A 16,634-nucleotide genomic window follows, 5' to 3' on the forward strand; every position below is an offset into this window, starting at 1 on the left:
CAAAAAGTCCTGCTCTGAATGTTTGCAAGATTTACCATCCCTTAACCCCAACATGCAGAGTTTACGTGATTAATTAGGCACTTCCCTTATGTCAAAAATTTTCAGACATTAAACGGAAGATTTACACTGCTGTATTTGTTTTGTCTTGGAAGTTATGGGGTTTTTTGAGTTTCACAAACTGGTCATTTGTATATAATTTTAGGGCTCATCAAAAATGTTCAAGCTCTTCTACTCAGTAATGTAGAATTGGTGGTTTAGTGACAATTGAAATGAACTCATGCCACCTACTGGAAATTTAGATGTTTCCGCCAAAGCTCAGGATTTGGCTAAGGTCTTTGTCATGCAGTATTTTGCTGTTCAGTTTGGTTTAGCAAAGTAAAACGACTTTATTAGTCCTACCTATACTTTTTCATTTTTGCAAATCAGAATTATAACCTGAGAAGAAATAGCACTTGCTGTACTACTTGCCTTCAGAAATATTCTTTACTATAAAATTACCATCTTTACTATAAGAATCAGAGTAATTAGAGCTGTCCATTCATATTCTAAAGTAAATAGTAAGTCGGTCTTGTTCACATTATCAACTAGATGCTATCAAACCTGAAGGCCTTATCCATGCATAGAGGGTGGTATCCCTTTTGCTAGAAAGGTATCTTTCGGTCAATGCAAACTCTGCCTGCTGCTTTCCTCTCATTGTGGTTGTGGCTATATTACTATAAAAGTGCAACTCTAGTATAGCCAGTCCCTAATAATGGGAAGAATGCCACATGTAGATTAGCTTGACTGAGGGTACCTGAGAAGTTTAATCAACTAAAATTAAACCCTAGCAGAAGAAAAAAAATACTTTTATGTGAAAATAAGACAGGCTTAAAACAGCTTTCTAGTATGAGAGCGTAAAATGACAGCCTGGCCCATAGTTTACAAGTGTACAAACCACAAGGTGTCGCATAGTATGTGCCAATTTTAACAGGCTTCTCTAGTGGACTCTTTTCTTGTATTCCTTTTTACTGAATGAGCAATCCCATGGTCATTTTGTGGTGCTTGTAAGAATACAGGGAGTAGTCTCCTGCCCTATACCTTGGTTGTTTTAAGGCAAAGCTCCCTTTGTCAGAAAAAGATTTGCAGAATTAAACTTGCTGTTTTTAAAGTGTAGGGCAGTGTAAGGACTCTGGATTTAGATGACAGTTAAGTAAAAAGGAAATTTTACTGTACTCTTACCCAGACCAGTGCATGTGCAACGATAAATAGCTCCTGCACCATTTCTAGTCAGCCTCACTTGACTTCAACAGAAAAATTCCAACCTTCCTGCTAGAAAATCCTATTCAGAGGTATGTGGGTTCCTACATGCAGCAAATACATAACTGGCAGAACTAAAGAAAAATATCTGAGGTTTTCTGAGTGCTGCACAGTATTCCCAAGTTAGTAGTATGAGCTGAAAAGGTTCAACCAGAAATATTAATCAAAAAGACATTGTTAAGCTGTTTAATTGAATTGCAACGATAGGGAATATCATTCCACACTTACATTAGTTAACTAAGCCAGCACTAATAATATGCAAGACATTATCACTCTTCTTAAACATGAGCAACTCTCCGAGAACCGCTTTGTTAGATTTGGTGTCACTGTGCCATTTCCAGTTCACAGCTGCAGAGTTTTATTCACAAGCACAGGAGTGATGCACTCATCTTTTTTTAATGCAGTTCCTGTTCTTGAATTGCAAAGAGCAGAAATGTCTCTGTACATCCTTTTTGAGAAGTCAGCTATGTCATGGCTAGAGTTATATTTTTACTGGCTGTTGTGCAGTGGTGAATGGATTCTTGAGGTGTATGCATTTGGTATACATGAATTCTGTTTGGGTAGTCCAAAGTATGCTGGTTCATATGCTGAGACCTAGGGTCAGGAATATTTAACTACCTTTCCAGTCTGCAACTATTACCAATCACATGAGACCTTATGCCCTCCAAGTTTTTTAAAATTTGTGGGGCTATCCAGTACTTGCTGAGTACTTCTTAAGTGTTTCTGCCCTGTGCAGCAGCCAGATGAAGCTTACTTCTCAGACCTATACAAGGTGTTGCAGTGAAATTTGCAATATCCATCATTATGATTCAGCCTGCAGTGTTATATTGCTATCAAAAGAGCAGCCCTTCCTCAAGCACTAGGTTCAAGTCTGTTTGAAATGTTGAGTTTATAATTTTCAAAGGCTGTTCACAAAGTGCTTGTGTCTCATTCCTCATAAGCTTGGCTTTTGATGAGGAAAAGTGGCACACAATCTTTTTACTTACCTAAAAATGAAGAAGATCTGCTGAAGTTGTACATGTCTTTGGACTGAATTTATATTCCTTGTTATGTAACAGCAACTACACAAGCTCTATCCATCACTTGACCATGGAAGGAAAGATGATGGAGCTGCCATGCTTCATTGGTTAGCTCAGAGCTACAGCTACGCCTGTGTGACTTCACGTAATTGTGACTACAGAGAAGGTTCCAGTGTTTTAAGTGAGGGGTGTGCTGTGGAACATATCAAGGCTTGGGTTCAGATATTCCCATCACACTTTTTGGTGCATAGTTGAGGTACTCCCCACAGTGAACAGAGGACAATTGATAGTCCTGTCAAAGCTTTCAAAAAGCAAAGGAGTCCTAGAGAGATGCAGTCTCTTCTAGATGTCATTTTCTGAACACTTTGCATTTCTATCAGGAAGATTATTTTAAGGGTAAAGTACACAAAACGTATCCTTTGAAACTGTGATTCTATCATTCCTAAATATTTCAGAACTTTCCTTCCAGTTCCAGTATCCTGGGAACTGCCACTGAAGAATCAGCATCTCACTCCCTTTCTTAAGAGGTCACCATATTTTTATTGTTTTTTTCCCACTGTGCTTTTGGACACCTTGCCCAAGAAGTGTTAACCAGAGGCTTCCATAAAATCTGTGCAATGTGGCAATCAGCACCTGCTTTATTTGTACTTGTATCTGTTTAGCAACAGGTATTAATATCAGTCCATACTGCTCTGTATCCACTCAGTTAATTGATTCCAATTACCTTTTGAAATGTAAAATTATCTCCCTTTTAAAGTATATATATAGTTAACATAGGAAGCAAGAATACATCTAGGAAGCTATCCAGTGGAACTGTAATCACTTCTTAGTAGTAATACTGAATGGGTCATAGTAACTAGCAATAAGATAAAAACCCCTAAGTATTCTTGATGTGTTCTGAAACAACATAGAATGTATGACATGCACAAACTAAATTCAGTATAATTCACTCTGATGCGGTTTTGCTTTGCAAAAGATGGTTAATATTTTTGACTGAACATAATCATTTCCTATGTACATCCTGACAGTGCAGGGAAAGACTGTCCTAACTGTTCACACTGAAACTGCCAGCCCATTACTTGAGAGGTTTAGGATTGCATTCCAATATTAGGGGTGGGGGGTGGGGGGGGTGGGTTAGTGAATGGCCTGTGTGTGAAATAAAATTATACAGGTCTTGGAAATAGTTGTTAACTTGCAGACCTGCCAAGGAATACCAGGCTAGAAAAACAAAACCAGAGCTGAGGATCTTGTTTTATACCATTCAATTGCCTCCTTGATCTTGAGTCTGGCAGGTCATTTTGGTCCCTGACCTATCTCAGAGCCATCTCAGGGCTCTTGGGGCTTGCCCTGACAGCAAATGGCCTTTCAACACTGTTTCACAAGACTGAATGATTCAAGTCAGAAACATTACCCTTACTATCCCTGATGCCACCATGCTTATCATCCCACCAGGCCAGAATCTTGCTGAGTGTTGGCATCCTTCTCAGGATTTGCTGTAGTGAAATCTTTTCTGCTTCGTCTAGCTGGGTGAATCACTTCATTATGATTTAAAGGTCTGTACCACCCGGCTCAGGCATTTTCCCTACAAACTGCAGTTTCCAAGTTATAAAACCTCTGATGCACCCAATAATTCACTCCTGGACATTTCTCAAGCTTTTATTTCTCTTTACATGAAAACCACAATGGTTTCAGGCAGGAACTTGTGCCACTGCAAGCTTCAGTTATTAAAAAGGAGTATACTCAAATATTTGCAAAATGGCCCAATCCAGTGTTTTGGAAGTACAATGTATGTTTGTTTCCTATTCGAACTCATCAAACTTGTGTTGGTATTTGAGTTTCTGGGTTTAAATGCAGTCTTAGGAGGCTGAAGTCACTCATGAACATAGTAAAATTTCTATAGATTGTAAGCAGGTTACCTCGTCAATAGTTTATTGTGCCAGACTTGTCCTTCAGCCAAGGAGCTCCAGAACACACCGTATTTCTGCTGACATGCTTTGGGTGGTCCATAGTATTCCTCTGACAAACAGTAAAGGCAGAGGGATTATATTTGAACCAGATGTTCAGCTACAGTAAGAATTAGGTCATTTTCAACCCCCTTAGAGCAGACTGTCTGGTCCATGATGTTTGTCCATGATGTTACACAAGCCTATTAAAATAATTATATCTTACCCCAGTTTCTTCCAAGTGGAGTCACTCTATAACATCCACAAGAGAAACAGGGAAGTATTATTTGTTCTCATTTGTGCTAGAAAATTCTCTTTGGCCTAGATATGGAAAGACAGAACTTGGAGAGGGAGGAAGGACAGATTAAAGAGAAATCCTTATGACTACTTGTGTTACAAGGCAGATTTGAAAAAAGCACGTAATTTTAATGTCTGCAGAATAAGATTTGTGCATGACCCATTCCAGTTAATTCTCTCAGATCAAATGCTCTGCAATATTTGCAATAACTTTTTATGCTTTAGCAATGTATGTTTCATTTGGCCTGCATATTTACTCAAGCAATAACCTCCAGAATGAAATAAATTTTGTTGGATTATTTTCTTACTTTCTGATTCTCATCTATGTGTGTCTTGCAATCATTATGCCGTAATCCTTGGGGGAGAAAAAGGCTTTTAACTTACCTATTCATTGCTAAACATAAAAACTCTATTTGTGTGCTACAGCTTCAGACAGCTATTGGTCACCTGCCTGATGAAGCACCTTTTAATCCTTACGTGCTGCAAAGGAAGAGAGGTCTTACAGGAGCAGGAAAAGGTAGGCAGAGTAATTTATGTCATTAATCAAATTTCCTTCTTTATGCCAGAGAACTCTCCTCAACCCATACTTCATTTTTCTTGCATATATTTCACATCGTGTTGTGTATTGGTTATAGCCACTATCATAGCTGAAGCCTGGTAGCTGAAACTGCCAGATGTCACCATCTGTAACACATATCATTTAGCAGAAATCATTTTTTCCATGTTGAAGTGAAATATTATTACTTCCTTGACTCTAAAAGCTGCATCCTTGCACTTCACAAAAATAATTGTGCCCTGTTGCATCCACAGTGCCAAGCTGGTGCTCATGCTTTCTGTAAAATGTAATTAAAGATAGGTACCTAAGAATGAACTACATATAAGGCACCATTCTGAGTGAATTGTCTGAGGCAACTAATTGGAAGTACTAAGGAGAAAGGTCAGCCTCTAACACTCCTGCTGTAGAGGAGACTCCTGGCTTCACATTACGTAGATTGTCAGTAGTTAAGGCTTGTCACCAGTTGGAAGTCACTCTCTTTTGGGGTGTTCTAAAGTGCTTGTATCTGGACTGCCTATGTTTTCTTTATAATGCCCTCATAAGTCAAACACACTGATGATCCTAAACGTAGAAAGAGTGAATATAGTAGCTGTGGCAGCAAAAGTGTCTCACATAATGTCTAACTTTTTCATTGATTGAACTGCAGGTGATCAGAGAGAGGCCTTACCCATGGATACTGAGGTCTATGAAAGTCCATATGCTGATCCAGATGAAATGAAACCAAAAAATGTCACTCTTGACAGGAAACTGTTAACCTTGGAGGAAGGAGAACTTGGCTCTGGCAACTTTGGTACTGTAAAGAAAGGGTTCTATAAAATGAAAAAGTAAGCATTTACTTCTATTTTCATGGAGTCTAGTATGTAAAATCTGTAGCCTTTATTTTTCAGAGCAGCAGTAATCTTTGCATGTCATTTGAGGTGACAGACTGTACCTAAGTAATTTGGTGGAGATCACCAGATGCTGTCTTTGTACATACACTTGTTCACCTATTTTCTATACACTCATTTTCTTTTCCTCTGCAGACACCTCTTTGCCTGCAGCATACTCACCTCCTAGACATTATTTTTGTCTGTAAAGTGAAGTGCCCCTTACGACTATTTTCTCTCCTGTCAGGGATAGCAGAGTGTGCAGTTTGCTGCCTTCCTCCCTAGTTTGTATGGGCAGTCATGCTACCCAGTATTTCCCATCTGCACAACCTCTCTTCGAGAAACAGTGTAGTGTGCCATGGACAGCAAAGAGATTTTCACCTCAAATAAGTGTAATAAATACCTGTTTCATGAAGCTGGAATGTTGATTTTAAAGAAGACAGAATATGTCACCTCTTTTATCATGTAATTGCAGTAGGAACAGACCCTTTTTACACTGGCAGAAGTGGGAGCACTTGACTGTTATGCATTTTCATAGTAAAATGTTATCAGTATATTATGCATGGGCTGATTATATATACACTTGCACCACTTGAAGGTGGAGGCATTTCTTTAACCAAGGTTTTCAGGGCCAGGAAGGATTTTTCTTTACCTTCTACAGTCTGAGGGGATTTGAAGGGCTCCAGCCCCAGCTTGTGCATTTGCAAATCTTGTTTCACACTTGAGCTCTGTTGATCTCATCAGTTACTCTTTCATTTAGTTGTATGAGCTGAGGATCGCAGACGTAGACTTAGTTTCTCCAGGTTTCAGAGCACTGCCTTGAGGCCTTGCAATGCTGCATGTTCTAGTCTCACCCCCAAAACACCTCAGTGCTTAGAAAGGCCTTTATAGCTGTTCTTGCCAGAAAAGCTTTATGGCATTCTTGCCAGAATGGACAAGAAGATTTTTGTCTGGTACATTTGTTTTCAGGTTTGTGAAGATATTTTTATGATAATCTATAATTTTCACAGGTTCTTTTCATTCCCTCTCTTATGCTTAGGTGTCTTCTGACTATTTGATAGAGAGATGTTCCTGTTATAGTTGGGTCTTATCCCCTCTGAATGTCAATTCTGTCTTTCGTCAGAGTTAGTACTATGCGCACAGACACATCAGATGAAGATTGTGTGCATTTGCAGGCAGATTTTTCAGCCACTAATCCCAGAAATGGATTCTTTTTTGTAGGGGTGCCAAGCCAGTGGCTGTAAAAATTCTTAAGAATGAGAGTAATGATCCAGCCGTAAAGGATGAATTACTGAGAGAAGCAAATGTTATGCAGCAACTGGATAATCCGTATATTGTCCGAATGATAGGCATATGCGAAGCTGAGGCCTGGATGTTAGTAATGGAAATGGCTGAACTTGGGCCATTGAACAAATTTTTGCAAAAAAATAGGTACGTAAGCTTTGATTCCATTTCATAGGATTTATCCAAAGGGGAAAAAGATACAGGTCTGTTTCCCCCTGACGCACCCCCACCCCCACCTCCCCACCCCTACCCACCCCCTTTTAGGGGCAATTTTAAATTGGTATGTTGTTAATGTAATAATTAATGATTCCAGTTACTCTTCACTAGGATATGATTATCTTGTACACATCTCCTAACTGTCAAATATTTCTGGTAAAATAGTGCATTTTGAATAAATGAAAACATTTTCCCATGTCCTTCAATTGCTCATTTATTAATAAGATCACACATCATCTTCCTCGGGACATTCTTATGCTGCCTGTTCTAATTAAAGCTTAGCTAACATAAGTAGATCAAGTTCCTGGTGTGATATGGGGAAGTTCATAGTAAAGATTTATATTTGAACTCCATGAAAAGTTATGAAAATGAACTCCTGACCTCTCAAAAAATCAATTATGATTTTCAGACATGTCACGGAGAAGAATATAACAGAGCTGGTTCATCAGGTTTCCATGGGAATGAAATACCTGGAGGAGAATAACTTTGTTCATAGGGATCTGGCTGCAAGGAATGTACTACTAGTCACCCAACATTATGCCAAAATTAGTGACTTTGGACTTTCTAAAGCTCTTAGTGCTGATGAAAATTATTATAAGGTAAGGTTTGCACAGACCTGAAAGCTGGTAGTAGCATAGCTTAATGAGGTTATCTTCAGTTGAAGTGCAGTTCTTTTTAAAAGTCAAAAATCAGAAATAATGTGTATTATTTTATATCCTGATAAAAGGTCACTGACTTTCAAAGTGTGTTTAACACTAAGAGATGTGTAGGGACGAAAAAAGCCAGTCCCTTCTTTTATTTGCTTATTTCTTTAGTTTAGTTTTGGTAAACTTGTCATCAGAAAGTTGAAATATATGGTGGAAATCAGATACCTCCTTATATAAAAGGAGGAAAATCTCTTTGTTGCAGAGATGAACTTTTGTACACTTACAGTTTTCACCATGTCCAAGGAAAATTTAGGCTAGTACACTGTATTATTGTCTAACAGAAATGAATCTGGGGAGGTTTTTGGAAGACTACCATTGGTAAATAGTAATTTGATCTAAGTAGAATTTGTTTAACTTGGGTTTAAATTTGTTGGATCTCTGTACAGCTAAAGGGACTGAAATAACTGCCATATTTAATAAGGTAAAACATCATGGGAGACAAAGGCTCTAAGTGTCTGCATCTTTTTTTCTGATACATTGCTTTTGCAGTTCAAATTATTTCTTCCTTCTGCCTATTCCCTTTCATCAGCTGTTTAAAACTAATGGCCCAACCATGAAACGGTGCTGAGGAGGAGCAAGCATATACTCTCTTCTGATGACCTTCGTATGGGAATAGTAACTGCTGTCAGAAAAGGGCTGTAACATCTTAAATCACTGCCACTAGCCTAGCCAGAGCTGCTTATCAGAGGTTTGAGAATAGGTATCAAAGGCCCATTCCCTTTACAACTCCACATAATGCAGTGGGGTTCTTTCACTAGCTCTAGCACTGTGCTGGAATAGCTTGACATTTGTATTGTCATAACACAGTGTTACAGCATAATTTAATCAAACTGCAGTTTGCCACAAGGCAGTCTCTGTGCTTTGAAACGGAGCATCAACTTCAAGTAATGAGACTGGGTGTAACTGAGTGCATATCTCCTACCCTCTGCAGAGAGCCTAGATGAAAAATCTTACTTTTAAAGAGCAACTTTAAATTAAATGCCACTAAAAACATGACTCCAGGTCATTTAGCTAAGCTTTGCTTTGCCGTAGATTTAATTTCAGTACATTATTTTGAACATGGAAGATCAGGAACAATTTTGTAACAGTTTTGAAGAAGCTGCTACCCATTCTCTCAAATGTGAACTGCATCAGAAATGTTATGGTACTTAGTACAAATGTGTTCAGGTATAAGTTAACCTGGCTTATATGAATTCTAATAATGTTTACTATTATCACTGTCTCTAGCCTGCTTTTTTTCCTCTCTGTTATGACTTATTTTAGGCACAGAGTCATGGAAAATGGCCAGTCAAGTGGTATGCTCCAGAATGCATGAATTTCTACAAATTTTCTAGCAAAAGTGATGTCTGGAGCTTTGGGGTTTTAATGTGGGAAGCTTTCTCTTATGGGCAAAAGCCATATAAGGTGAGTAGTTCTATCTGGCAATTTTTTTTCCGTAAAAAATTAAGAGCAAATTTGAATCAGTGCCTTTTCCTACCTAAAAACGGTTATTGCAGGCCAAAGCAGGCCTTAGCACCCCATCTGTTGCAACAAATGAATCAAAGGATAGCCCCAAAAAAATCATTTCCAGGCCTCTGTTTCATACTAGCATGTGTACTGTAGTCTTTTGCAAGTCAAGTGACTGTTCTGGTCACCCTGTTCCAGGGAATGAAGGGTGGTGACGTTGCACAGATGATTGAAAGAGGAGAACGAATGGAACGTCCTGAAGTCTGTCCAACAGAAGTCTATGATCTAATGAAATTGTGTTGGACATACAAGTGAGTGCAATGTAAAACTCTCTCCTTTAATAGAAATATATTGTAATCTACTTCAGTTAACAGCCAGGAGGAGGTGGGGGAGGGGAGGGTATTTCAAAGTACATCCTTTCAACTGGTATTTAACTTACAACCTCTAAACTAAGATGTCAGTTGCACCTTGAAGTGAAAATTATTTGTGTTACTGAGTGTACGACAAGAAGCTGATCTGACACAGCTGGTTTTGCTGAAACAGTTATATACAAAAAATAGGGTATCATCATAAACAAGTAAATCCACAAAATGGTCATATATTTGATATATTTGAAAGTTTGAAATTGAGCAAAGATTTTTGTTTCATTTTGGATTGTATTTTGTTTAATTTTCATTTCCAAGACTTATTTTTACTGAAATGTCAAAGTCGTATTGCCAAATTATTCATTCCTTCCTCAATAATTAATTGTTTTGACCTATTTTTCTCTTTTTTTGTTTCTGAATATAATCATATTGAATACCACATTGACTTCCTATTAGTGAGAGGCGAAACATTTTTTCAGATCATACCTAATATGTCAGAAACACTTTTTCTGATTGATAACAATTTAGAAAGAATTATGAAATGTAGAGGGATATAAAAAAGAAAGCCTACATATTATTTTAATTAGTATATTGTAAAAAATATTTAAAATATTTTACTATTTATCTTTTTAAATTATTTTGTTAAAACCTATTTTTAGCTGTGGGAAGGTCTCCATAAAGCATCCAAAGTCTACTGTAATGTCACTTATTCTTCCAGTTCAACATATGGAGAATATTTGTGTCCAGTAAAGGTCTCTGCATTCCATGTAAGGAACCGCAGTATTTCACTTTTAGGTTCCTTGCTCATTCGTTAGTTTTATTGCATCTAGTACTCAAGAAAGAATATGGAGCCATAAAATAATTTCTGCATTTTAGTTTGACTCAAAGAATGTTGCAACAGTTCTAGAGTGAAAGGGATCATTTTTTGTTGTGATTAATAACCATATCATAAAGCATGGTGCTTTTAATGTTTGTACTGAAATATATTTAATATTGGAAAGAAAAAGAAATAAATTTAAAAAGATAGCTCAAGTCAGGTGGTGGTTCTCAATATGTAATGCATTATTGTAAGGACTTGTCAGTTTAATTGTGTTCTCCTAAATCAACAAAGAGTTGCAGATAGAGGAAAGACAGACAGTACAGCCATATAATGTATGTCTAGGCTTCTTTCAGTGATGCTAAGCCACTCTGTATGACTGTAGTACCCATTATAAGGCAGGTAATACACTGTAAATACTCTTTTCTCTAGATTATTACTGAAGTAAATAAAGTAGAAAATGAAATTGAGTTGATTTACCATTTCTTTCTTGTAGTATCTTCACTGACCACAGAGTACCAGGCATGATAGTAAATCCACTAACTGGATGCTCTGCAGTGACATTTGCCACTTGTTCATTTTGTAGCATCATTTTGGTAGCCTTAAAATATTGTGGGCACCTTTAGATGAGTTATCACTGAGATAACATCCCAAGCATTACAAAAGGCCCATGCACTTTTACAGCTTTCTCCTTCCTACATAGTGAAGCTTTTTGTCTTTCCACAGTGTTGAGGACCGACCAGGATTTGTTGCAGTCGAGCTGAGATTACGTAACTACTATTATGACATTTCCCACTAACAGCATGAAGAACAGCAGCTTCCTTGCCTCCAGCCAACATGCTCTGATAAGCAGTTCAGTTTCTGAACCAAATGACTTAGATTTTTGTACTGCCACTTTCACCCTGCAAAGCTCAGAGCTAAACCCTCTGTCTGCAGGCTTGCCTTTTCTTGCCTTCTGTACAACATCCAGCCCTGAAATAGTGTTGAAAGTGCAGATGCCCCAAAGCAAGGAGCAAGGATGTCAGAGCAGATGCTTATACTTTTGCTACGTTCCATTTAATTTTATTTACATTTTTATTGACATTATATTTTGTTATCATGTAAAAACTATTTAATGTCTTTCAGACCTCTTCCTCTCCTGTACTTGAATGTGGATAGGAATTTAGATTCTTGTTATTAATATTTTTAGCCCTCAAATGCATTAAGAGTTGTTTCCAGCTTTCCAGCTCCCCAACGAGGAATACCATAAATGTTTCTCACTGTGCAAGAAATTTACTGTGAAAGTGTGTCTGTTGCTTTGACTGATAGCGTATTTGATTTTACCCCCACGCCCCTTTAAAACCAATTGTGTTCTTCTCAGTAGTAATGCAGGCAGAGGGGAACTGGGAGATATGAATTTCTAACATCATCACCTCTTTTAAATGTGACTAAGTTCTGTTCCTTATCTCATGTGGAAGCCCAGCTGTCCCTCAAGGATTTATCTTTTTTTTGGTGAAACCTGGGAACTCAGGGGCTTCCTCTTCCCTTGGAACAAAACATATTGGCACCTAAGACAATGATTGTGGTTTTAACGTAATCTCGATCACTGTATTCCTGAAAAGATAGCTGTACAGTGAAAGATGACAGAGCAGCAGCTTACTTTCTCTGTGCTGTTTCAGCCTTCTCCACATAGCTTCATCTGCTCCATATATCTCTTGGTTATAACAAAGTTGTGTTGTGTTTTAAACAGCAATAATTCCTTTCTTTTTTCAAACCTTTATTGCAAAGCATTGTAACAATTCACCACATCATATCATATCTAAAGCTAAATTTCACTCCTAGCTCAAATGTTTTAAAACAGGTGTGTGGACATCAAGTTTACTTTTGTCCACTCCTAAATGTTAGTATTTGTCCTGTTACTAACTTCTGTGAGCATCTCAGGAGAAGGTTTTTGTCTTATCACTCTTTTGTAGTGCACCATACATCTCCATTAATGTGCAAGTATAGCAATAGTAATAACAAATAATGTAATCAACTTCTGATTCTGTTTTCCCCTTTACGCTTTGTTTGTCCAATCTCATTTTAAGTATTACAGATATCAAAAATTTCTATCATTTATCACTCACTAGCAGCTAGCTACTTTACTGGCATTTACATTACCTTAGGAGTCTACATGCATTGTATCTACTAGATATAGAGATTTTAGAAGAATATGAAGAATAAGATTTAGAGTTAGATATATTTATTGCATATGACTGGTTAGAACATATGTGTTTAATTATGTGAACAGGGTATTCTTAGAGGTGCAGTGATATTTTTTTCTCTAGCAAGGAAACTGGTTGGGCAATTACAGTAAGAAAGTGTGAAATAATTTTCATGAAAGAGATCAGTATAAACAAATGTAGGAGTTACTGCTTTTTTTTTTTTTTTACTAGATTTCTGGTCTATTTTCCAAAAAACATCTGGTGACTTTTGGTAATTTAATCTTGGGTGTCCAGTACAAGACACTTCATGCTACTGAAAGATACTGAGTGCAATAGACCACCACCACAAATGTGACCAAGATGATTTTTTTGTTGTTGTTTTTAAGAAACATTTTTCTACAAGAACAGCTTGTGAAGGAGTTAGCCATAGTTATATGTAGGTGTTTTGTCACTTCAGTCCTGTTACAGAGAAATTGTTAGCTCTACATGTGCAATTAGTATGTTCATGGGGATATTACTTATAAACAAATTGCACAAATCTCTGCTAGTCAGTGAGTGAGTGGCAATGCTCAGTTTCCCTGAGAAATCAATCTATCTGTCTGTCTGTCTATCTATCTATCTATCTATCTTTAAAATATATATATCTTTAAAAGTTTTATCTGATGCAAAAAGGCTGGAGGAATTTTTTTTTTCCCCTCTCTTCTGAGTGAATGTCATTTTCTGGTGTTACTTGATTATTTTTAGCTTTACTGTTATGTAATAAAGGTTTACAATGAGAAGATAAAGTATTGTGAAAGAAATTGATTAGGTTTTCAATTGAAATTAAAGACACTGTTTTACAAAATACATTGTTTTAACAAGAATCCTTTAATATTTAAGTGCTTTCTGAAAAATGCTGATGCTGGGCAGAGCATGTATATTTACTAAGTTATTGTGATTGTTGTGAAAAATTAAGATTCCCCTATTGACACTGAAAGGTACCTGACACAACAGATAAGCCCACTGAAGCCTGGGCTGCTTTTGAAGCTATTCAGGGCTAGCAGGAAAATCTCCTAAAAATATGCATGTTGTTATTACACATAAGCCTTTTCAAGTGCGTAGAAACTCTGGCCTAACTATTCTACCTTCCCACTTGCGGGACTGCACCATCAACTGGTACGAAGGGGCTTTTGTCTTTTGGCAGTCTGGGTTTGGGTGTCTTTTTATTTTTAGATCGACTCATGTCAGGTGTGCCATTCAGCAGTGTAGCCCCACAAGTAATTGTCACAGCAGAGTTTGGAGGTAGCGAACTGCAGCATGGAGGATGGAGGGCTGGTGTGAGTAACCTGGAGAAGAAGCAGATGATAGCATGTATGAAGGGTTTTCCAGTGGAGGAAAACACAGCATGACTACAACTTTGGTTAGGGTTCAAACCCACAAAACCGTGGAGTATTTCCAGAGCATGGGAGGCCATGCACCTTTACGGAGAAGACCCACCCAAACTTCTGGAAAACACCGGCGCAATCTCCACCTGCTTCAAATACTATGCAGAAAGGAGACTTTTAATCAGACCATGGAAAGTAGCCGTAGCTGTCACACCTGAAATTGTCACAATCAAAATGGCAGGTTTGATGAAGAGCCCTTGGGAGAGTGGGCTGTGGGGCTGTGCAGCCCGACCCTGCCAGGAGGTGGCAATGCCCAAACGTGGCTGGACTGGTGCCCTTGTCGGAGTGTTTCTGGCACTCTGCCTCCTGCCCAGCAGCTGCTGTGCCTCTGCAGTACAGGGGAACTTGTTCAGCCATTTGCTGCTTGCTGTGAAGCAAAGGTCCATGTGAAAACAAATTGTCAGTGATTTCTATCGTGAATGGTTAGCTGTGGATGATTAATAAAGAATTCTGAGACTGTATCCCCTTGTCTTTTAAATGATACCAGTAGTGGGGAACTGCAGGCAGAAAGGTACAAAGTATGTCCCACGCATGCATAGAAGGGAGTGAGTGTGGCATCTGGACTGAATAGTACAGGGGAACATTAAGCCAGACATTGTAATTACTAGCCCTAAGTTTAGTGAGGACAGAAAGCTTGTAAGTCGTGCAGAAAAAGAAAGGGGGGGGGGGGGGGGAACAAAACCAAAAAACCCCATCACCATCTGATTCTTGACAGTGAAGAGAAACAGCGGTGAAGGAAAACAAAAACAGTATCAGACTTAAAGCGATTCCAGACTCAGATGGAAAAAAGCCAGTTCAAGAGCCAGCATCACCATTCCCCATCAGCATGTCCCAGTGCTACATGCAACGGTGTGATGTAAAACCACATCTGGGCCCCGGCTGGCCCTGCTGGGGCAGCTTGCGGGTCCGGTGGAGGCAGGCAGTGGTTGTAGGGCTGATGAGCAACAGCCAAATAACCCCTGCTGTAACTGCGGACAGCTGGGGGCTGAGACGCAGACCCTTTTACTGGGGCAGCCAGGTATTGCAGCTGGAAAGGAGGGGAGGAATGAGGGCGGAGCATGCAGCAACTATCAGAAAGACTAAGTGTGTAGGGAAAGAAATTGTCTCCTATTAGGTTGATGAATAGTATGGAGAAAACAGACAAGCCAATGGCATACACATCTTCCTTCAGGCTTGTATTACACCACAGATTCCTGTGAAACAATAGCCAGAGTGATGCAGCAGAAATCCAGCTGAAAACAACAGTCCTCCAACTACCCAGAGTTCTCTGAAGCCAGGCTAGCATGGTGTATCAATCTCCAAGTAGGTATTTTTTCTTTTCTGTCATATATGTGTTATTTGAGGTGAATACCCACTGGGTTCCTTGGCATATAATTAACTCTGCACCAAGTAGAATCACTGCTTCCCTGGGGCAGTGGAGATGTGTACATTTCTCAATAACCAGAGAAGCAGCAGAAACAAGAGGCAGTTGGGGAAAGCATTGCACTGCTGTCCATTAAAATTCATAACTCAATGTAAATAGCACTGGGATGACCAGTTCAATATAAACATGCACAAATTATCAGCTCCTCATGTCTGCCTAACATCACAAGTGCCTTAAACTGGCAGGGTAAGAGCATTTTAGGCCCTCTCCTTGCTAAACCCCCGTAACAAAGTGCTTCTGGAAGAAACCCACTGCCACACAGAAGCAGCCACAGCTGCCCACCTGGCACGCCACATGCCACAGTGAGTCAGTACGGCTGAGTGCCGGGCTGCCCATGCTGTTTGTCATGCAACAAAAAAAAAAAAAAAAAAGGAACTTCGCAAAGAAGGGTTCAATACCACAGAAAGTAGCGTGAGCCATCAGCCCACACTGCAGCACAAGCACAGCTTTGCATAGCTACTCACTTGCCTGTCCTGCCACATTTCCACCAGGCAGTGGTTGGATTGACTTTAACATCTGTTCTTTCTTCTTCCTGCTTTGTTAAAGTGAAATTGTGCTGGTTTTGGGAACAGCAAGAGGGCCAAGGCTGTAACTGCATGCCTATGCAGCAGAACAGGTAGCAGAAGACTTTTATAGCTGTCTCTTGCACAGTTTGAAGACTTTGCTTTAAAAACATTACACAAACGCATGCACGTGTGCATAGTTTCTTGTGATTCTTTCCTATCTGTGTTCAATGACACCCTGTCCTACTGCCTCAGTTCTTAATACATAGCCACTGTAGCTGTACCTTCA

General features: G+C 38.9%; 1 protein-coding gene across 5 annotated transcripts in view; it reads left to right on the forward strand.

Moving 5' to 3' along the window:
* Nucleotides 1-14,878, forward strand: part of SYK (spleen associated tyrosine kinase) — a 55,639-nt gene extending 40,761 nt beyond the window's left edge. For all 5 annotated transcript variants that reach the window (XM_080373149.1, XM_080373148.1, XM_080373150.1 and 2 more), the window contains 7 exons: nt 4,982-5,072; nt 5,758-5,935; nt 7,199-7,408; nt 7,887-8,076; nt 9,448-9,588; nt 9,829-9,941; nt 11,539-14,878. In XM_080373149.1, the coding sequence (XP_080229275.1) occupies nt 4,982-5,072; nt 5,758-5,935; nt 7,199-7,408; nt 7,887-8,076; nt 9,448-9,588; nt 9,829-9,941; nt 11,539-11,611 (996 nt within the window). In that variant the 3' untranslated portion in view covers nt 11,612-14,878. The remainder of the gene's footprint in view (nt 1-4,981; nt 5,073-5,757; nt 5,936-7,198; nt 7,409-7,886; nt 8,077-9,447; nt 9,589-9,828; nt 9,942-11,538) is intronic.
* The last annotated feature ends 1,756 nt before the right edge of the window (nt 14,879-16,634 follow it).

Source organism: Falco punctatus, assembly GCF_963210335.1.
Source record: "Falco punctatus genome assembly, chromosome: Z".
Taxonomy (NCBI): Eukaryota; Metazoa; Chordata; class Aves; order Falconiformes; family Falconidae; genus Falco; species Falco punctatus.